The following is a 23,405-nucleotide window of genomic DNA, read 5'->3' as shown; positions in this document are numbered from 1 at the left end:
GTAAACCATTTTGGGTGATTTTAGTTGACCATAGGAAATAAGAGCTTGCGCGTAATATTCTGCCATACGGGTTTGATTGAATAAGCTCTCTCTCTCGCTTCCCTGCTTGGCTATACTCAGTTGACCGTCTCCTTTGCTGTGGTCCACTGTCCACTGTTTCCTTTGACAAAGAAGGCACGAAAGACGAGGTGTGGTGTGTGTGTGTTGCTGGACGACGCGCCAGTGTGCACTGTGTGCACTGTCTTGGGTGAGATTGTACATTGTGTGTGTATGTGTGTTTGCATCTGTGTGACTCAGTCTCAGACCTCTCCTTGCAGCTGCCAACACCAGGTAACAACTTTATCTTCTTCTCTCTTAGCTACATCCACTTGAAATTATAATTTTAAATTCCTTGAAGACACATTTTGATGTCGCAAAAACTAAACCCTCTAAATGTATTTATTGTCTTACTGAGGAAATTGATACTGGGGATGTGGTGGTTATGTATTGTAATGAGAAGAGTGATTTTGTGTTATGATAACTGCTCAGTCAATCTGCTCAGATCGGTATTTTTTGGCCCCATTGTTTTGCTTATGGTGCATCTGCAGGATTGTATTAGGTGTTATGGATGTTTCAGACGTCTACAACTCCGTTTTTTCCTTTATGATTTTACATTAGCATGCATGCTTTAGAGAGCATTTCATTAAATTACTGGGTAAAATTCTTTTTTATAAACTCTACAAAGTTTGACCAAAGAGTAATCCCATTACTTTATGTAGCTAGTAAAACTGACAAAGACAACATTCACGTGATATTTATACCATTAGGCTAAAACAGAATCATCCCTTTTCCATCTTTTCCAAGTGATTTATCATTTTTAGCATTCAATACCCCCTCATGCTTTAGAGAGCATTTCACGTAATTACTGGGTAAAAAAAAACTTTAAAATCTCCACAAAGTTTGACCAAAGAGTAATCTCATTACCTTATGTAGCTAGTAAAACCAACAAAGACAACATTCACGTGATATTTATATTACACTGGATATTTTATATTTAATGGCTAAAACAGAATCATCCCGTTTCAATCTTTTCCAAGTGATTTATCATTTTTGTCATTCCCCCCCAAACTCTCCAAACCCAGAGACAAAAAAGTTTGTGGACTTAGTCGACTCTATTTCCTATCTAGTAGCTTCTGGTGTTTGCTTTAGCATCTGCTGAACTCTCAATGTGGCTTTTGAGAGACTGGCGCATCTCTGAAGGGAGAGCTTCACACAATGGCAACCGAGAGGAGGCGTGGGAGGGGGGGGTCAAGATTTAAATGTTCTAGATGTTAAATGTTCACGCCCAATTTTTCAGTTTTTGATTTGTTAAAAAAGTTTGAAATATCCAATAAATGTCGTTCCACTTCATGATTGTGTCCCACTTGTTGTTGATTCTTCACAAAAAAATACAGTTTTATATCTTTATGTTTGAAGCCTGAAATGTGGCAAAAAGGTCGCAAAGTTCAAGGCCGAATACTTTCGCAAGGCACTGTAACTGTTTGGCCATAATGACCATCGTTATGTTTGGAGAAAAAAGGGGGAGGCTTCTATGCCGAAGAACACCATCCCAACCGTGAAGCACAGGGGTGCAGCATCATGTTGTGGGGGTGCTTTGCTGCAGGAGGGACTGGTGCACTTCACAAAATAGATGGCATCATGAAGATAGAAAAATATGTGGATATACTGAAGCAAGATCTCAAGACATCAGTCAGGAAGTTAATGCATGGTCGCAAATGGGTCTTCCAAATCGACAATGACCCCAAGCATACTTCCAAAGTTGTGGCAAAATGGCTTAAGAATAACATCGTCAAGGTATTGGAGTGGCCATCACAAAGCCCTGACCTCAATCCTATAGAAAATGTGTGGGCAGAACTGAACTGAACTGAAAAAGCGTGTGTGAGCTAGGAATGTGATGAAAGAAATAAAAGCTGAAATAAATTATTCTCTCTACTATTATTCTGACATTTCACATTCTTAAAATAAAGTGGTGATCCTAACCTAAAACTGAATTTTTACTAGGATTAAATGTCAGGAATTGTGACAGACTGAGTTTGAATGTACTTGGCTAAGGTATGTAAACTTCCGACTTCAACTGTATGTACTAATTGCACTTTGCCTCTTTTAAGGCCCAATACATCTGTTTTTATCTCATTATCAAAACATTAATTGGTAAATATGAAGTACCTTACTGTAATAGTTTTCCATAAAAAATAACTAAAAAATGTTTCTCAAGCAAGAATTTTGCTAGGAATGTGTCGGGAGAGAAAGGGTTCCCTTTCAGTCTGCAGTCTCGGTACAACACAACTCACTTTCGTGACTTTGATTGAAGAACTGGAATCATGCCTGACAAGGCTAATGAAATCTGTGCCTTTCTGAAAATGATAACCTTCCACAGGTGATAACGATAACCCCGAGACCACGAATTCATTCCTGCAATTTTTTCACTCTTCACCTCGATGTGAGCAGGAACAATTCACGCTTCTGCAAAAAAAAAAAATACCGGAACATGAGATTATCTGACTTTGTGCCAACTAAACTGTCGTGTTCACTCGTTGTGTGCTGGGGTTTGTATTTGTTCTCAGAGTTTTCTTGTCACAAAAAATGTGTTATTCTTCAATATGCTTCAGCAATGAGTAAGACGGCAAAACATTTGACCGAGACGATGAAGGCTAAGCTGGGTTCAGGTTCGCAACCATGTCTCCAGTCATGCGGTTGTACTATTTCTCCCATAGATACTCATGATTTATTTTGTTCGGCTTGGAACACGCTCAGGGGGCACTCTTTCAAAACCAGTCCAGCGGCTGCATGCAAACTCCTTAGATAGACATATAGCATTCTTGAGAAAGCTTGGGGTTAACATTGGCGACCTTCCTCTGCTGGATACCGGTACCTGCTAAGTTGCAGGACGTGGGGAGTGATTTGGGGCTGTGGTCAAAGCAAATAGAACTAGCCTCCCAGCAGGGCAATAGTGAACTGGCTGATTCGGTCTCCCACAGAGATTCACTGGGCCCAAGTTCGGATGACGACATGTTGTCTCTGGCGGGCTCAGGGGGGTTCTTGGTTGAGGACTTAATTCCGGGCCAGCTACTGTTGTGGAAAATCGGTTCAACTACGACGCTTTCAAGAACTTTGTGAAATCAATAGGCTTTTAATAAAAAAGTATTGCAAGCCGGAGTGGTCCGCGGAACACACACCTTTTTCAGAGCACTCGCTCTGATTTATACACATACAACATATAAGTCCATCCCACATGCAAATGAAGTTACATCCCAATCCGTGCATCCTGCTTATTCAGCCCAATAACGCCCACATCTGCTTTCCATTAGACCCTAATGATGACAAGACCCTTGCTTTGACCTAAAGATAATATACGTCCCTCTATCCTATATGCTTTGACCCTGTAATTAGCTCCATCTGTTCCTTTGTATGTGTGTCTTTATTTCGGATCAGCAGACTGTGTGTCTCCTCTAGCTTTAGTGTGTCCAGCTGTCCTGGCGCCTATGTGTCGCCTTCTCTTCATGTGGTTGTCTAAGATCAGCAGACTATACATCTATGGCCTCCTCTGTTCTCCTCTCCTATACAATAGACAATGTATTTTACCAGAATGGCAAATGCACTCTATAAGTGTATCTCTCTCTTGTGTTACAGTATTTATGTTCCTCCATATATGTACATAATTTCTCCCATACTACCTCTTCACGCTAGTGATCGTCCTTCCCCGCAGAAGTGACCGTCCTTCCCGCTGAAGAAATCTTCCACATACCTGCCCCCTATGATTGCCGCAGTCAAGCACCACCTGCCTCTTTTTCCGGTTTTCAGCAAGGAAGTGGCAACAACCTGGTCCAAGTCACATTCCCTTTCGTCCGCCACTATTCTACAGTCCTACCAGACCGAGCTGCTGGCAGAGTAGGACCCAACTTTGACTGCTAGGTAGCCCCACACATTTCATTCTACTTATGTCCTGGTGCACTGTTCTGTTGCTCAGGGAAAGTATGGGAGCTACTGTGGTGGGAAAGTGTCATCTTTAGCTGACTCTCTCGGAGGTGCCAGAGAGGGACAGATAGATGTACTTTGATGAGAAGATTTCTCCGGCCCAGTTTGAGGCTAAAAAGAAGCAGGAAGAGGCGCTGCATGGTTTTTTGGGGCTGACTGTGGAGAACCTTCCCGAAAAGAGACAGGCGGAGCCCTACCAGCTAAGCGGGCTGACCTGCTTAGACACACAGTTGTCGAGAGTGGTGGAAATAAAAAATAACCAATTCATCCCAGTCCACGAGAGGGCATTATGCCCCCTCAGATGACACTTTACGGGAGACTCACTGCCTGCTGCGACCAACATCGCACATGCGCAGTGTTACCCTAGATCACGTGAGGATGCAGTCAGGAGGCAGGCTGCAAGATGGTGCCGGCAGCTCTGCTTCTAGCTCCTAAGCAACTTTCCAGTATTTATTTTTGTGTGTGTTATTTCTTACGTTATTAACTCAGGACATTTTTTGTGTTATTACATACAGCCGGAAATTACTTTTGGATATCAGAGCGGCGGTAACTTAACAGTATTACGACCGGGAATACGACTTTCCCGAATTGGATCCTTGGTTCGTACCCCCCAGGGCAATTGAACTGATTCCAGAGGCTGATCCAAATCACCGCCGGCAGAGAAGAAGGATTCGGAGTGAACTTCTAGTCCGACTCAGGAGGTCCTCACACCATTCACCACATCTGAGTATATTACTCATTAATGTTCAGTCTCTGGATAATAAAGTAGACGAGCTCAGGGCAAGAATCTCCATCCAGAGAGACATCAGGGATTGTAACATACTCTGTTTCATGGAAACATGGCTCTCTCGGTATATACTGTCTTTGTCCATACAGCCAGCTGGGTTCTCAGTATTTTGCGCAGACAGGAATAAATAACTCTCTGGCAAGATGAAAGGCGGGGGTGTATGTTTCATGATTAACCACGCATGGTGTGATTGTGATAACATACAGAAACTCACGTCCTTTTGTTCACCCGACGTAGAATACCTCACAATCAAATGACTGTATTACATCCCAAGAGAATTTTCTTCGGTTATAGTCACAGCCGTGTATATTCCCCCTCAAGCCGATACCACGACTGCCCTCAAAGAACTTCGCTGGACTTTATGTAAACTAGAAACTACGTATCATGAGGCAACATTTATTGTAGCTGGGGATTTTAACCAAGCAAATTTGAGGAAAACACCACCGAAGTTCTACCAACACATTGACTGTAGCACTTGCTCTGGGAAAATATTAGACCACTGCTACTCAGCTTTGAAATACCTACAAGGCCCTTCCCTGCCCTCCCTTCGGCAAACCTGATCACGACTCCATTTTGCACCTCCCTTCCTATAGGCAGAAACTCAAACAGGAAGTACCTGTGCTAAGGACTATTCAATGCTGATCTGACCAATCGCAATCCAATCTTCAAGGTTGTTTTGATCATGTGGACTGGGATATGTTCTGGGTAGCCTCTGAGAATAACATTGACGAATACACAGATATATTGACCGTGAGTATTAGAACCTGTGACTATTAAAACCTACCCCATTCAGAAACTGTGGATTGATGGCAGCATTCACGCAAAACTGAAAGTGTGAACCACCGCATTTAACAATGGCAAGGTGATTGGGAATATGACCGAATACAAACAGTGTAGATATTCCCTCCTTAAGGCAATCAAACAGGAAAAACGTCAGTATAGAGACAAAGTGGAGTCGTAATTTAACGGCTCAGACATGAGATGTATGTGTCAGGATCTACAGACAATCGTGGACTACAAAGGGAAAACCAGCCACGTCGAGGACAAGACATCTTGCTTCCGGACAAGCTAAACACCTTCTTTGCCTGCTTTGAGAATAACACAGTGCCACCGACGAGGCCTGCTACCAAGGACTGTGGGCTCTCCTTCTCCATGGCCAATGTGAGTAAGACATATAAGAGTGTTAACCCTTGCAAGGCTGCCGGCCCAGGCGGCATCCCTAGCCGCGTCTTCAGAGCATGCGCAGACCAGCTGGCTGGAGTGTTAACGGACATATTCAATCTCTTACTATCTCAGTTTGCTGTCCCCACTTGCCACCATTGGCCACCATTGTTCCTGTACCCAAGAAAGCAAAGGTAGCTGAACTAAATGACCATCACTCCAAGCACTCACTTCTGTCATCCTGATGTGCTTTGAGAGGCTAGTTAAGGAGAATATCACCTCTACCTTACCTTACCTTACCTGACACCCTAGACCTGCTTCAATTTGCTTACCGCCCCAATAGATTCACAGATGATGCAATCGCCATCACACTGCACTCTGCACTATCACATCTGGACAAGAGGAATACCTACAGTGGGGTGAACAAGTATTTGATACACTGACGATTTTGCAGGTTTTCCTACTTACAAAGCCTGTAGAGGTCTGTAATTTTTATCATAGGTACACTTCAACTGTGAGAGACGGAATCTAAAACAAAAATCCAGAAAATCACATTGTATGATTTTTAAGTAATTAATTTGCATTTTCTTGCATGACATAAGTATTTGATCATCTACCAACCAGTAAGAATTCCGGGTCTCACAGACCTGTTAGTTTTTCTTTAAGAAGCCCTCCTGTTCTCCACTCATTATCTGTATTAACTGCACCTGTTTGAACTCGTTACCTGTATAAAAGACACCTGTCCACACACTCAATCACACTCCAACCTCTCCACAATGGCCAAGACCAGAGAGCTGTGTAAGGACATCAGGGGTAAAATTGTATACCTGCACAAGGCTGGGATGGGCTACAGGACAATAAGCAAGCAGCTTGGTGAGAAGGCAACAACTGTTGGCGCAATTATTAGAAAATGGAAGAAGTTCAAGGTAACGGTCAATCACCCTCGGTCTGGGGCTCCATGCAAGATCTCACCTCGTGGGGCATCAATGATCATGAGGAAGGTGAGCTATCAGCTCAGAACTACACGGCAGGACCTGGAAAATGACCTGAAGAGAGCTGGAACCACAGTCTCAAAGAAAACCATTAGTAACACACTACGCCGTCATGGATTCAAATCCTGCAGTGCATGCAAGGTCCCCCTGCTCAAGCCAGCGCATGTCCAGGACCGTCTAAAGTTTGCCAATGACCATCTGGATGATCCAGAGGAGGAATGGGAGAATGTCATGTGGTCTGATGAGACAAAAATACAGCTTTTTGATCTAAACTCCACTCGTCGTGTTTGGAGGAAGAAGAAGGATGAGTACAACCCCAAGAACACCATCCCGACCGTGAAGCATGGAGGTGGAAACATCATTCTTTGGGGATGCTTTTCTGTAAAGGGGACAGGATGACTGCACCGTATTGAGGGGAGGATGGTGTGGGCCATGTTTCGCGAGATCTTGGCCACCATCTCCTTCCCTCAGTGAAAGCATTGCATTGAAGTTGGGTCGTTGCTGGGTCATCCAGCATGACAACGACCCAAAAAACACAGCCAGGGCAACTAAGGAGTGGCTCCGTAAAAAGCATCTCAAGGTCCTGGAGTGGCCTAGCCAGTCTCCAGACCTGAACCCAATAGAAAATATTTGGAGGGAGCTGAAAGTCCGTATTGCCCAGCGACAGCCCTGAAACCTGAAGGATCTGGAGAAGGTCTGTATGGAGGAGTAGGCCAAAATCCCTGCTGCAATGTGTGCAAGCCTGGTCAAGAACTACAGGAAACGTATGATCTCTGTAATTGCAAACAAAGGTTTCTGTACCAAATATTAAGTTCTGCTTTTCTGATGTATCAAATAATTATGTCATGCAATAAAATGCAAATTAATGACTTAAAAATCATACAATGTGATTTTCTGGATTTTTGTTTTAGATTCCGTCTCTCACAGTTGAAGTGTACCTATGATAAAAATGACAGACTTTGTAAGTAGGAAAACTTGCAAAATTGGCAGTGTATCAAATACTTGTTCTCCCACTGTATGTAAGAATGGTGTTCATTGACTATAGCTCAGCATTCAACACCCTCTAGTACCCTCCAAGCTCATCATTAAGCTCAGGGCCCTGGGTCTGAACAATGCCCTGTGCAACTGGGTCCTGGACATCCTAACGGGCCGCCCCCAGGTGGTGAATGTAGGAAACAACACTTCCACTTCGCTGATGCTAAACACAGGAGCCCCACAAGGGTGCGTGCTCAGCCCCCTCCTGTACCCCCTGTTTACCCATGAATGTGTGGCCACGCACACCTCTAACTCAATCATCAAGTTGCAGATGACACAACAGTAGTAGGCCTGATTACCAACAATGATGAGACAGCCTACAGAGAGGATGCGAGGGCCCTGGGAGTGTGGTGCCAGTGAAATAATCTCTCACTCAATCTCAACTGATTGTACATCGTTGTTTTATTTTATTTAACCTCTCTAGGCTAGATGGAACGCTACCGTCCCACCTGATCAACATCCAGTGAAAGGGCAGGGCGCCAAATTCAAACTACAGAATTGTAAATATAAAGCTATACTTCTTGTTAATCCAGCCATGGTGTCAGATTTTTAAAAGTCTGTATGGCAAAAGCAAACCATGCAATTATCTGAGGACAGCACCTCATCAAACAAACACAGATAATCATATTTCATCCCGCCAGGTGCGACACAAAATTCAGAAATAACGATATAATTCATTCCTTACCTTTGAAGAGCTTCTTCTGTTAGCACTCCAATATGTCCCATAAACATCACAAATGGTCCTTTTGTTCGATTAATTCTGTCTTTATATTTCCAAAATGTCCATTTATTTGGCGCGTTTGATCCAGAAAAACACCGGTTCCAACTCGCGCAACATGACTACAAAATATTTGATAAATTACCTGTAATCTTTGTCCAAACATTTCAAACAACTTTCCTAATACAACTTTAGGTAATTTTTAATGTAAATAATCAATCAAATTTAAGACGGGATAAACTGAATTCAATAGCGGATAAAAACAAAGTGGAGCAAGCTTTCAGGTCGCGCTCCCCAACCACAACAGTACACTAGACTCGACCCTCGTTCTGAACAGCCCTACTTCTTCATTTCTTAAAGGAACAACATCAACCAATTTCTAAAGACTGTTGACATCCAGGGGGAAAAAATCCTGGATGGTTTGTCCTCGGGGTTTCGCCTGCCAAATAAGTTCTGTTATACTCACAGACATCATTAAAACAGTTTTAGAAACTTCAGAGTGTTTTCTATCCAAATCTACTAATAATATGCATATCCTAGCTTCTGTGCCTGAGTAGCAGGCAGTTTACTTTGGGCACACTTTTCATCCGGATGTGAAAATACCGCCCCCTAGCCTAGAGAGGATAAATAAGAGGTAAAGTTGCCAGACTTACTTTTCGTATAATTTTATTATTCCAACATGTTTTCATTTATTAAATTCACCTAGTCTATTTTATGAGAATTTGTAAGATTCTTATTTGCATAAAATAGACAGAGACCAGTCTTATCAAAAATAGATAAGAGTATTTATTCTCAGAGTGCGCTGCCATGTAACCACGAACAACAGTTTATATACAAAATATGACGTCATAGGTTATAAAATATTATTTCTCCCAACAGTTCAAAAGTTCATTCGAGATAAACCTTCTGAAGTTTTCATCCATCACCATTCAGCAGACAGTTCCAGCTAATGGAAAACCTAAGAAAACACACACTGCCTTATCTAAACATCCCAGAGCTAAGTTTAGTCGGTTCAAACCATAGGTTATCGACCCTTTCTCCTTACTTAAAAAATCCACTTCCAGTCTTCTCCAACCTGGCTGGAATGGTATTTATTTTATTTAATTACCCCCTGTTTCTGGCTCCACAATCCCTCACTTATGAATTAATATTGTTAATCAGATATAATAAAATAGAGTATAAGTTTACTTAGTTACAGTTCTATTTAAAATGGGGATATTGTTTAGTCATTATTCATTAAATTCCTAACTTATCTTTTTCAAATGGACATTTTGAATAATATCCAAATTGATTGGTTACTACAAATGAGACAATTTTAACTTTTCCACGTTAACCTTGATACAGCTACGCTTTCAGGTTAATTAAAGTTGAATTCCCAAATAGCCTATACAGGTTTTATTAGTCATTATCATTGACTAATCAATTCAATTTGCTTTTACAAGCTATTTGGAACCAAACCCCCAGTTCTGATCCAATATTGACAGAACTCCCGTCTTCGCGGGAATCCCATGTGGTTTCAGCCCTAGGGATAAGTGACCCTGGTGTCGAATGTACCATCACTTACGAACTACTGGTTACACTTATGATAATCCAGCCAATCTCAATTGTTTGAATATTATCGTCTCATTCAATGTAATAAATTAATTTGTCGAACATACCTTTTCAGGTTCTTCCAATTAAATTAGACATTTTAAACTTTTCCATATTAACCTAGATGAACCAACTTCTCAGGTTAATTCAAGTTTAATTCCCCGATAGCCTATCCTATCCATCATTATCATTGATTAATCAATTCAATTTGCTTTTGCAAATTCATTCACATCTAACACCCACATTGCAGATGCAGTATTGATGGTTCATTAACGTCTATATATAGATTAACATTGTTTTGCCGCTCTCCAACGACTCAAAACCCAAACTTTAAAAAAGAGTACTCACTCCTATCAGTGAGCCTGTTTTTTTAAAGGTCAAGAGGACACGGAATGACCAATAGTCCCGCATTACAGACAACTCTTTGTGTCGATCATGTATTGCCATTCCGCTGGCGACAGCCCAGCTCTGCCTAGTGCCATAGGCTCAGGAAGCAGTGACTTGGCCATCTTCGGCAGCCCTTGGGGCAGGTCGGGAAGCTTTGTGTTCTCTCGGAAATGAGACCGCCGGGAGCTTCCAGGATGACTCGGAGGCAAGGTGGGAGCCCTGGGCCTGCGAGCGAAATCCAATTTCCTCTCCCTCCATCTTTCCATAATCGCCCATCGATACAAATGGTGGTCAAAGCAATGAGGGAATCGAGCTCCATAGGTAACTCCCATGCTGCAAGCTCGTCCTTGACCTCCTCCGAGACACCGTGCAGGAACATATCGAACAGTGCCTCTTGATTCCAAGAGGTGCAGAAATGCACTGCATAATCAGCTAAACTGTGGGAGTCCTGCCGAAGCTGGATTAGCTTCCGAGCGGCTTCTCGCCCGGAGAACGGGGCATCAAACATCGAACTGTCCAATACCTGGTCATGGCGTTCAGCCAACATTTGGACCCCCTCCACAAGGCCACGAAGCAATTCCTAGTGCCTACCGATGGTGGCTCCGTAGGTCGAGATGGCATTGCGCAGCTGGACCAGGTCTGCTGGGTCAGTCATGGCGAGAAGAGAGATTGGGAAAAGCAGGAGCTGTGAACAAAAACGCTGGTTGACTTGACAAACAAGACGAACTGGCAACAGACAAACAGAGAACACAGGTATAAATACACAGGGGATAATGGAGAAGATGGGCGACACCTGGAGGGGGGTGGAGACAATCACAAGGACAGGTCAAACAAATATTCCATAAAAAATCTGCCATTTCCAGCTACAATAGTCATGTACAACATTAACAATGTCTATACAGTATTTCTGATCAATTTCACGTCATTTTAATTAAGGGACAATTTCTTTAAAAAAAACAAGGATATTTCTAAGTGACCCCAAACTTTTGAAAGGTAGTGTACATTTTACAGACACAGTATATTTTACATTTGTTATCTTGTCGTTATTAGTCCCACCCTTCAGCTCCATTCAACTCCTCCCATCTATCTCTTAAAACTCTTACAAATATTGCATTATATTTTTCAACTGTGCTGTGATGCTTTAGAAAAGTTCTGAACCTTTCTATTCTCATAGTTTCTACAGATTGTAAATTAAAGAAACATTTTTACAAACAGTATTATTATATTATTGATCGATTGGCAATTACTTTTCAAATCACCCAGCATTGCTATATGCAGCATTAGCTCCAGGTAAATGTTGCAATTCTTCAGCCATTCCTGGACCTGTGACCAAAAACAAGCTACATATGGACTGTACCAAAATGAATGAGCTAATGACTCTGTTTATTCGCAGTAAAATCTCCAGAGCTGGGAAGGTTGTATCCCCCATATATATAACATTATTTTGGTTGCAAGAATATTGTATAATAATTTTAATTTAAAAATGCTAAGTTTTTTGAATCTGGCGTCGTTTTGCCTTTCCGTTCATGAACCATGTGCTATGGAATCGGTACATCGAAAATCTCTTCCCAACTATGAAATATACACTACCGGTCAAAAATTTTAGAACACCTACTCATTCAAGGGTGTTTCTTTATTTGTACTATTTTCTACATTGTATAATAATAGTGAAAACATTACAACTATGAAATAACACATGGAATCATGTAGTAACCAAAAAAGTGTTAAACAAAAAATATATATTTTATATTTGAGATTCTTCAAATTAGGCAGGGCCGATGTAGATCTTTACGCAACGCAAGAAAACAAAAGTTATTGCGCACCAGTGGTCTTGGACCCTGCTGTACCTATTGGGCCCACATGGGATTTAGCTCTAGTTTTGGAAGCATTGTGTGCTGCCCCCTTTGAGCCTCTGGAGTTGGTGGATCTGAAGATCATCTCCTGCAAGAGATCTCTGCTCATGGCTTTGGCCTCGGCTAAATGTGTTGGGGGCCTCCACTCCTTTTCCGTACAGCGTTCCTGTTCACCCCTCGCGACTCTAAGGTGACGTTGTGTGCTAATGTGGCCTTCATGGTTATGACTTACATGTCTTTAGCCTTTGAGCTTATTTTCCTTTTCACCTCCTCCTTTTGCTTCTGTAGAGCAACAGAGGTTTCATGCCCTGTCCAGTACTAGCTTTATGCACGCACTTTGAGCGGACTCGAGATAACCGGTTATGTGACCAGCTTTTTGTCTGTTTAGCTAATCCAGCTCGTAGCAGGGCGCTCTTTAAGCAACGTCTCGCCTACTGGCTTGTGAAGGCTATCTCCCTGGCATACAGCAGCAAGTGGTAAGGGTTATTTAGCGGTGTACCTGCCCACTCGACCATGGGTTTGGCAGCGTCTTGGGCTCTTTTTAAAGGATTGACTGTAGGGGATATTTGCGCTGCGGCAAGTTGGGCATCACCACACACATTTGTGAGGTTTTATAGCTTGGATGTCACTTCTCCCAGTGTAGCCCACAGTGTGCTTACAGCTGGGACAGGAGAGGGTCATTAGGCAGCGCACAGTTTGCATAATACCCAGACTACCTTGCGGGTGGAGGTCTGGGTGGTCTGCCATGGGCCATTTCAGTTGGTATCCATTGGGGCCGGCTTGGGGCGGGATTTGAATTCTCCATAGTTGTGTTGAACCGACAGGGTTTGATAGGTTACTTTCTAAATAGAAATCATTAAAGTTACTAGTTACCTGTCCAAACTTGTATCAGTAATGTCATTTTTGGATTACCCAAACTCAGTAACATAATCTGATTACTTTCCTATTACGAGGCATTAGTAGAAGACACAAAGGAATATTACCAATTGAACAACATCTATTGCAGGATCAATCAATGTTAGAGTTTGTCACGCCCTGGCCTTAGTATTCTGTGTTTTCGTTATTATTTTGGTTAGGCCAGGGTGTGACATGGGGATTTATGTGGTTTGTTTTGTCTGGGGTTGTTTGTAGTTATGGGATTGTGGTTAGAGTAGTACTCTAGGTAAGTCTATGATTGCCTAGAGTGGTTCTCAATCAGAGGCAGGTGTTTATCGTTGTCTCTGATTGGGAACCATATTTAGGCAGCCATATTCTTTAGGTCTCTTGTGGGTGATTGTTCCTGTCTTTGTGTTTGTGGCACCAGATAGGACTGTTTCGGTTTTTTCACGTTTTGTAGATTGTTGTATTTTTCATCTTTATTAAAGATGTACAAAACTAACCACGCTGCATTTTGGTCCGCCTCTCTTTCACCAGAGAAAACCGTTAGAGTTTAGCTGGCCAATAATGGATGTTGCATTTTACTTTATGGGTTAGGTATATTTCTAACCCATTGCTTTCTACTTCAATACAGATAAAGATATAGCCCAATCGTATTATTATGTTAAACTACATCTGTCAGATTTCTAGTCATTTCAGTTGATTAAATACATACCCCTTGATCTTCAAGAAATGACTTGGAAATATTGATTCGAAAATATTTTTAACTGAACATGACCCAAAAATGAAGGACTTATTAGCCTACTATTTTTGCTGTAAAGGACTGATAAGCCCCATTGCTTCAAAGCATTGTTGAAAAATAAATGCTGTTGTCATGGAATGGCAAGCCTTGAGCACTTCCCGAAAATGTCTATTTGCATGTGAAAAAAGATCACCTGGCCTATTGTTAAATTATTTTGTTTGTGACACTTTGATATCTCAATAATTTCAGTCAATTAAAAGTGCACAAGTTTGAGCATGCGTCCGTTAGGCCTATTGAAAATATTAAATCAGCTCAAATTAGATTGAGCAATAAAAAGTCCCACTCATGGTATTCATATGATACAAAACAAAGGGAAAATGTATTTTGACTGCACTGGTCCTTTAAACTTTATACTCAATTATAAATACTAATAAATAATATATTTCATTTAATTTGATGTCGTTATAGGTATGAAGACCCGTTTAATATTCCTTTGGCTATTGGCCTCAGCATTTTCTGTGTCTGTAAGTACTGATAAATCCACTCTTACTTTATGAACAGCTTTTTAATAAAAATGTATGATGCCAATCATTGTAGCCCTGTTGAATAACCACAAGTCTAATGATGTTTTATAAAGAATTATTTGCTATTCCCAAGGTCAAAGGAAAACCTCACGACAAACATGAAGCTTTGTCCAAGTCCTCACACATAGCTAAACAGAAGGTAAAGTGCATCCAACTCCTGTATTTTAAATAGGTTCCATACTGTAAATAAACCCAATATCTATAAAAAACAGAACACATTGACAAGGATTCTCCAGAAACTTTAACTTTCATTATATGAATGGCAAAAGTTTGTCCAGAAGCTATATCTTTTGTTATATTTACAAAATGTTTTTCCAGAAACTTTTCATTTTGTTTTCCAAGGACATTGTTCCAGATGAGGTCAATGAGGGGGAGGTCCTGCCGACCTTCATGACCTTTGAGTCTAGCAGTCAGGAGCAGGAGGACGAAGACATAAGCTATGAGGACAATGCTAATGTTAATGTGGGTCCCTCCAATGAGGGAGGGGTGTTTGATGTGTCCGACAGTGGTGAGAGGAGCACCCCCGTCCTGCTGAGAGATAAGGCACTGGTGGACCTCCTCCAGGGGGAGTCAGAGGAAGAAGAGGTGGAAGAGGAGGAGGAGGAGGAAGAAGAGGAGGAGGGAAAGATCGAGTCTGAGGAGACACAGTCTGAAGAGGAGGAGGAGGAGGAGGAGGGAGAAGAAGAGGTGGGAGACTTGGAAAAGGAGGAGGAAGATGAGGAGGTGGTAGAGGTGGATGTGGAGGCAGAGAAAGAGGTGGAAAAGGTGAAGGCGATGGAGGAGGAGTCAGTTGAGGATGAGGAGAAGAGAGAGAAAGAGGACGAGGAGGAACATGTGGTCGGGGACATAGGAGTAGAGGAAGAGGTTCAAGTTGAAGAGACGGACAGCAACACCGAGCCTGAGATTCCAGAGGATCTGGATTACGCCAGCGACAGCGACAACACAGAGCCTCTTGAAACCGAGCTTGAGGAAGGGAAACCCCTCGCCGAAGACGGCCAGTTCCTTTCAAATAAGAAAGTGGAGGCCGAGGTGGAGGAGAAAGAAGAACAAGCTAGCAAGGATGACGAAATCCCCACTGCCACTGATGACTATGAGTCCCAGCCAGACATACAAGACGCCGAGTTCACTGAGAGCCAGGAAGTGCTCGGCCAGTACAAGTACGATTCCCAAGAAAAGGGGACCAATAAAAAGGACGCAGACACAGACACTGAACTCCAAGAGACAAAGAACAGTGTGGATCTTGATGGGACACATCTTTCAGTAGAAGGGGGAGAAGAGAAGGAGGAGAAGACCATAAACAAGAGTGCCAGTCACACCAGAGGCAAAGCCAGGAAGCAGAGGAAGAACCAGAGAGTGAGGAAGCACCCCCTACAGAGGGATGAGGCCCCACCAGGAGAGGGAGTCCCAGACCACCAGGGGGATGAGGGTGTGAAGGAGCACTACCGCACCACCGACAGTGCTGTATACAAGCCGAAGAGGAGAAGAGCAGGGAAATGGGTAACACTCATCACATATCGCCCATTAGCTATAATGCAATGTCATCCTAAAACTTCAACCTACATTGAACCATGTAACCCCTATATAAAGCTAGGCCCTTTTCTGCAGGTGACCTATTTGAAATTAAACCGATGATCCATGGATGGATCTACTCTATTCCCAGAGCTTCCCAAAATGTGTGTACTATACAATATAGGAAATAGGGTGTAATTTAAAATGCAGCCCACATCTTATCTATTAACATCTGTGGGTGGTTTGTTGACCTCTATTGAGATTTCACCTTCTGTTTCCTACCCAGGCTCCTCTGGTGGGAATGAACCCGGTCCAGATCAGGGCGACAGTGGACCTCTATCCCAGCACCAGGCCCTCTTTGGCGGCCAGCCTATACAGACCCCAAGCATCTGCTGCCGGTAAGTGTAAATCTCAGCAAGGCACGCACACACACACACACACACACACATACACACCAGGAATCTGCTGACTGGGCCTTTTCACTAACACTCCCAGAAGAATAGTGCCACGCTACCAAAACAAACTCCCTCTCGTCTCTGCTGGATTAAGGGGTCAATGAGCGAGCTCATGTTGAATTCGAGCACTGTACAAACTCAAATGGCAATGGAATGCAGGGGGTAATGGCTGTAGTGGTAGTGCTGGGGTTTCCATTGACATCTATAACCGATGGAAAGTACATACTTGTGAATCATAATTAAGACATGATTAAAACATTAATAACACATGAACAAAGTATAAATACAATGACTTAGTGAATCTAGCAGAAAATAAACATCAATGTTCGCATTAATGTTCCACTGATATAAAATTATAGGGCATGAGTGTGTTTAGGTCTTTTTTTTCTCTTTTAGACCCTTGTGAGAACTTCCGTTGTAAACATGGAAAGACCTGTAAACTCAACAAGGAGAAGAAGCCTGTGTGTGTGTGTCATGAGCCTTCTGCCTGCCCACAGAGTGTCACTGACTATGATCATGTGAGTATGAACAGTGGTCATTGGGGTGCCAGGTGCGTTTCAGAGTTTTAAATCGTTGCCTCTGAATCATATATACTGTAATGAAACAGGCAGGGAGCAGGTCTCAAACCCTCGACCTTCTAGCCCGAAGTCCAGCACGCTATCGACTGTGCCCCAAAAGCATGTGCGGCAGAGTCGATATCCGCGCTTATAAACCCAATACTATACAGTATGTTACAATACTATACATTATGTTACAATACTATACCGTATGTACTGCTGTGAGCATGGGTTGAACCTGACCCACTGCTCTAGCACGTTCTCTCTATCCTGTCAAATAAACATAAACAATATGAAAGGTCTTCCTTTAAAAACATTTGGGAAAAGTTGCTATTAGGGTCAGGCCATGGAAATTGATGTCACGTTGGTATGAAGAGATTCAGGAGACAGGCTCAGGAATGTAAATTACAGCGTGTGGTATAAAGGCACGGGGACGAAGACCAAACAAACACGTAACAAAAACACAGGGTTGAAACCCCCCAAAAAGAGCAAGGAGTACGTAAAATAAATAACACTAACACACAATGATTATCACACGGGACTAGACCCGTAATCATCTGCGCAATCCACAAGGGCACGAAAGCCCAAAACACACAGCACAGGTACTCACACGCACCAACGGACATTAAAACAATAATCGACCCCACTATGGTGAACAAAGGGCACATATATACAAATACAATCAGTGGGAACAGGGGACAGGTGTGCGCAATGAAAGTTCCAGAGATAACTGTGGCAATTGATAAGATCGGTACCACAGAACTATGCCTCTATAAAAGTTCAGATTTGGATAAGTATTCTGATCCTACATCTGTATTTCGATGAAACTTGAAGGAAACATGCCACGAATCTGGCAATGGTAGGTACAACCCTGACATGACATTCTAGCAACATTGGGGAGCTGTTGGTTCTGTCTAGAATTGTATCTGCAGACCTCTGTTCCTAAGACAGGTGCACTAGCCTCAGTCCCGATAGAGTTGATTATATTGGAAATATGTGATGCTTAGTTGCTTACCAAGAGCAGGATCACTACAATATCTTTATCTGAAGCATGTTCTTTGTTAAATCCATAACTCATGAAGTCATTTATCTTTCCTGCAGGTATGTGGAACTGACAATGTCACCTACACACCCTGTGAGTTCTTTGCCACTAAGTGCAACCTGGAAGGCACCAAGAGAGGCCATAGACTTCACCTGGACTACACTGGAGTCTGCAAATGTAAGACAGCTATAGTCAGACCACCTCTACAGTTTCTGACCAATACAGTAACTAACATGAAATAACTACATAAAGTATAACACATTTTTGTCAATTTCTTCTACTCCCTATATTTTTTATTTCTCTCTCTCGTTTGTTTCTCACACTCTATATAATTCCCTCATCTTACCTTGTCTCTTCCTCTCCTTTCTTTCTCACTCTCTCTCTTTCTTCCCCTACCTTACTCTCTCTGTTAGTCATAGAACCCTGTATGACTGGCGAACTGGTCCAGTTTCCTCTGCGTATGCGCGACTGGCTGAAGAACGTCTTGCTGCATCTCTATGAACATGACTCCATGTCCCCTGGCTTCCTCACCCCCAAGCAACGCATCAGAGTGAGTAAACATTTTTTAAAATTTGGATTTCATTTTTATACATTTTTATTTAATTGAATATCATTGGATCCATAGATTTGAAAAAAAAACTCTCTTATGGACACACTTAACTATAAGCTTAAAATATGAGGGTAACACTTTACATTAGACATACCATCTATAAAGAGGTTATAGTAGTTTAATTATTTATATTTTCTAAATAATTTATATTAATATAAAGGGGCTTTATGAAGTTTAACCAACTGCATTCTTAGTGATTGATAGTATACATCTCAAAGACACAAAATCACCAGCACCTCACAACTGATTTTCTTGTTAGCACATATTCATATTCAATTCAATACAACTTTAATATTCATGTGTGACCATAAATGATGATGTCAATCTCCCAGGTGAGAAAGATCCACGAGAGTGAGAGGCGCCTCCATGCCGGCGACCACCCCATTGAGTTGCTGGCCCAGGACTTTGAGAAGAACTACAACATGTACATCTATCCCGTGCACTGGCAGTTTGCTCAGATGGACCAGCACCCTTCTGACAGGTACAGTACTTCAGGAGAAAGATGCATTTGTTTGTTGATGTCATAATCATGAAAAAGAACCAGAACGTAATTTTACACTGAGAAGCAAGAGCCTCTTGCTTACGCCAAGCTTTCATTGAAATTAATATGAGCGTCTGTAAAAAGTTACACGCCTAGAGCAGCAGGCCAATATTAAAGAAGTGTAGCTATATGTCTTTGATATGATTCAAGAGTGAATAGCTTCACTTGGAGCTGTTCATCTACACAAGACATTACGGTTTGGTTCTCTGATTACGGTTCTCATTGTGAATCAGATACATGGTGGGTCTGAATCTAATATGAGATTAAGAATCAGTTTAACTGAGCATTTCACATTTGAGTATACCTTAAAGGCCCATAGAGTGGGTAACACAAGTGGAAGCACAGCTGGGATATAACTGGAATTAGTCCCTTTGGGTAAATCCAGTTCAGACTGTGTGTGAATCGGTTCCAGTTTTGGGGTCAGACTCCCCCATATTCAATCCCCAATGGAATAAAATGGAGTGAAACAGGTAAGCACAATTTCAAAATCAAATCAAAGTGTATTTGTCACATGCGACTAATACATCAGGTACAGTGAAATGCTTACCTACAAGCCCTTAAACAACAATGCAGTTATAAGAAAAAAGAAAGAAAGTAAAAGATAAGAATACAAAATAATTAAAGAGCAGCAGTAAATAACAATAGCGGGGACATATACAGGGGGTACCGGTACAGAGTCAATGTGCAGGGGCACCGGTGTTGAGGTAATTGAGGTAATATGTACATGTAGGTAGAGTTATTAAAGTCACTATGCATAGATAATAACAGAGAGTAGCAGCAGCGTAGAAGGATGGGGGAAGGGGGGGGCAAAGCAAATAGTCTGGGTTGCCATTTGATTAGCTATTCAGGAGTCTAATGGCTTGGGGGTAGAAGCTGTTAAGAAGCCTCTTGGACCTAGACTTGGTACCGCTTGCCGTGCGGAAGCAGAGAGAACAGTCTATGCCTAGGGTGGCTGGAGTCTTTGACAATTTGTAGGGCCTTCCTCTGACACCACCTGGTATAGAGGTGCTGGATGGCAGGAAGCTTGGCCCCTAGTCATGTACTGGGCCATACGCACTACCCTCTGTAGTGCATTGCGGTCGGAGGCCGAGCAGTTGCCATACCAGGCAGTGATGCAACTCGTCAGGATGCTCTCAATGGTGCAGCTGTAAAACCCTTGAGGATCTGTGGACCCATGCCAGTCCTCTTAGGGGGAATAGGATTTGTCGTGCCCTCTTTGTGACTGTCTTGGGGTGCTTGGACCATGTTAGTTTGTTGGTGATCTAGGTGCCAGTAAAGCACAATTAGAGACACACATTTTTGTTTTCTGTTGCAAAATGTTTAAAAACGTTCTCCATTGCATAGGTTTATGAACATGACACTGGTGTTCCTATCCAGGTTCCTGTCCCACTCTGAGCTGGCCCCCCTGAGGGTCCCATTAGTCCCCATGGAGCATTGTACCTCCCGCTTCTTCCAGGAGTGTGACGCAGACAAAGACAAACATGTGTCCTTCAGGGAGTGGACCCACTGCTTCGGCATCAAGGATGGTAAGAGTGGCAGTCTTATACAAAGTGTAAGCAATTCATTGACCAAAGAATGAGGCTTGCGTGACATTGGCAATGTTGTGATAGTTGTAGTAGTTACATGTGAGTGAATGAATGCTGCATTACTGTAGCTTACAGAAGGACCATGGTCATGTGCTTTCACACATTTGATTGTATGACCCTGCATTGTGAACTCTTGTAAAGATGTCATCTCTTGTGATTTTCCATTTTCCCCCTCTGCAGAGGACATGGATGTCAACCTGCTCTTCTGAGTCCAATCAGTACCTCATCAGGCAACCAGCTTAAATAAGCATTTAACAAAATAACCTTCAATCATGGCAGAACCACATACCTTAATTGGAGAGTCACTTGTGTTGATTTCAACTGTATGTTTTTGGGATGTTCTGTAAAGTTAGCCTGGTGGAACCAGCCTGATCTCTGTGTTCACCATTCTATTTAACTTCACATATCAGTTTGGCATTGCTCCTTATTGAAACTGTTTGAGCCTATGTCTGTAATGAGAGGCATTATTCAAAACTAACTTGTCAGTGATGAAATCACCTTTAACCAATCAAAGGACGACCTAATTCAAAGCACAGGATTTTGGGGGTGGGTTTTCTGAGAGGATGCTGATTTTGACCAGTAATTTCTTGGTTTGTCCAAAACTCCCATCTACAATAGCTACTGAGATGTTTTATAGCAAAGTTCCACCCCTAGTCGACATAACAAACCACAGATATTAGGAACAGTTCACAAAGTGAGACTTTATAAATGAGAAAGGAGTATCCCGTAGCCAGATAACATTCGCTATAAATTATTGTTCAGTTTGGCCTCTAAGACGAGGTTGCTATCTTGTTCCTGTTACTCCTAGTACAAAAATACCAACTCATCCAATGGCATCAATCAATTGTCAACTCTAGACACTACCACACACATCCCCCAAGGCCAAAGGAGGGAGTGACTGGCGCACAGACATTGTGGAAACCAGTAATTGGTTCCCCATTAATCACACCATCCCTTCACATGGTTTTACAGATACATTCACATATGAAGACAATGTTCCCTCCTGTCCTCTTCCCTTTCTGATATTCTGCATAGCACCAGGGACATGTGAAAGACAAGCCTGACCTCTCCCCTCTCTGGGCCCCAGTTGTCTGAACCCCAGCTGAGGGAAGAAGTGCAACTGCCAACACCAGAGTCCGAAGGGAAACATTCTAATAACAAGTAAGCATATTATGCAGATAAGACATCTTTACTGTTACCCAACTAATTCTGATTCATCCACCACACAGTGTAGCTATTACAGTGAAATACTACCATGCTATTGTTTGAGGAGAGTGCAGAGTTATGAACTAGAAAATGTAAACTAATTAGGCACATTTGGGCAGACTTGATACAACATTTTGAATTGAAATGCAACGGTTCTTTGGATCAGTCTAAAACGTTGCACATACACTGCTGCCATCTAGTGGCCAGCATCTAAATTCTGCCTAAACTGGAATAATACATTGTGGCCTTGCTCTTGCATTTCAAAGATGATGATAAAAATATGCTTTTTTTCTTTGTATTATTTACCAGATCTCATGTGTTATATTCTCCTACACTAATTTCACATTTCCACAAACTTCTAAGTGTTTCCTTTCAAATGGAATCAAGAATATGCATATCCTTGCTTCAGGTCCTGAGCTACAGGCAGTTAGATTTGGGTATGTAATTTTAGGTGAAAATGTAAAAAAATAAAATAAAAATTAAATCAGACCAAGGTAAAGCAAATTTGGATCTATAAATATGTGGATGTTCTGTGATACTGTATGTAGATACTGTATAGCTGATAGTGGTATTAGTAGAGTAGGTGATTGTATTTTTTAAACAATTAACAATGATATCAGTGTTATGAACACATTCCAAGAGGGAGAAAGTTTACGAGTGCTTTTTGTAGATGACAATAAACAAAACAAAAATGGACTTCTATGCAGGTGAAACAAATCACTTTTTGGCCAAAATATTACAGTATTTATTTTAAACATAAAAAAGCTATAGTTGTATGCGGGTGCATTTTTTGTATGGAAACCATTTATAATTGACTCTCACAATAAATTGAGCTTAGAAATAAATACTCTATTCATGTCAAAAAGAGAAATTTTAATGGCAGTAAATGTGGTAGAACATATGATGTTGACAGAATTACTAAGAGTTGAATGCTGTAACTGTTTTTTATGTCTTGCCTGATATAGCTACTTCACTAACCATTCTAATAAAAGTAATGTTGACCTCATCGGATCTCATCACATTCCTGTTTGATTGTTTTACTTCATGCACAATTGAATTGAATGTAACTTTATTGACCCCCCCCCACGAGGAAAATGTAATCAATAAAGTTATTTCATGCACTATGATAAATTTATACAATGAAGAGAAAGTACTCCAGT

At 41.9% G+C, this 23,405-nt stretch overlaps 1 protein-coding gene across 1 annotated transcript; it reads left to right on the top strand.

The window, feature by feature from the left end:
- The first annotated feature begins 63 nt into the window (after positions 1-63).
- On the top strand, positions 64-21,999 carry LOC112261454 (SPARC-like protein 1). Its single transcript, XM_024436780.2, has 11 exons — positions 64-330; positions 14,624-14,679; positions 14,813-14,878; positions 15,082-16,236; positions 16,535-16,646; positions 17,100-17,221; positions 18,362-18,479; positions 18,716-18,852; positions 19,245-19,393; positions 20,831-20,979; positions 21,220-21,999. The coding sequence occupies exons 2-11, from the start codon at positions 14,626-14,628 to the stop codon at positions 21,246-21,248; spliced, it is 2,091 nt and encodes a 696-aa protein (XP_024292548.1). The 5' UTR covers positions 64-330; positions 14,624-14,625; the 3' UTR covers positions 21,249-21,999.
- The last annotated feature ends 1,406 nt before the right edge of the window (positions 22,000-23,405 follow it).

The sequence above is a fragment of the Oncorhynchus tshawytscha genome, linkage group LG11 (genome assembly GCF_018296145.1).
Source record: "Oncorhynchus tshawytscha isolate Ot180627B linkage group LG11, Otsh_v2.0, whole genome shotgun sequence".
NCBI classification, from domain to species: Eukaryota; Metazoa; Chordata; class Actinopteri; order Salmoniformes; family Salmonidae; genus Oncorhynchus; species Oncorhynchus tshawytscha.
The sequence above is the reverse complement of the archived record's forward strand: the minus strand, read 5'-3'. Positions and strand labels throughout refer to the sequence as shown.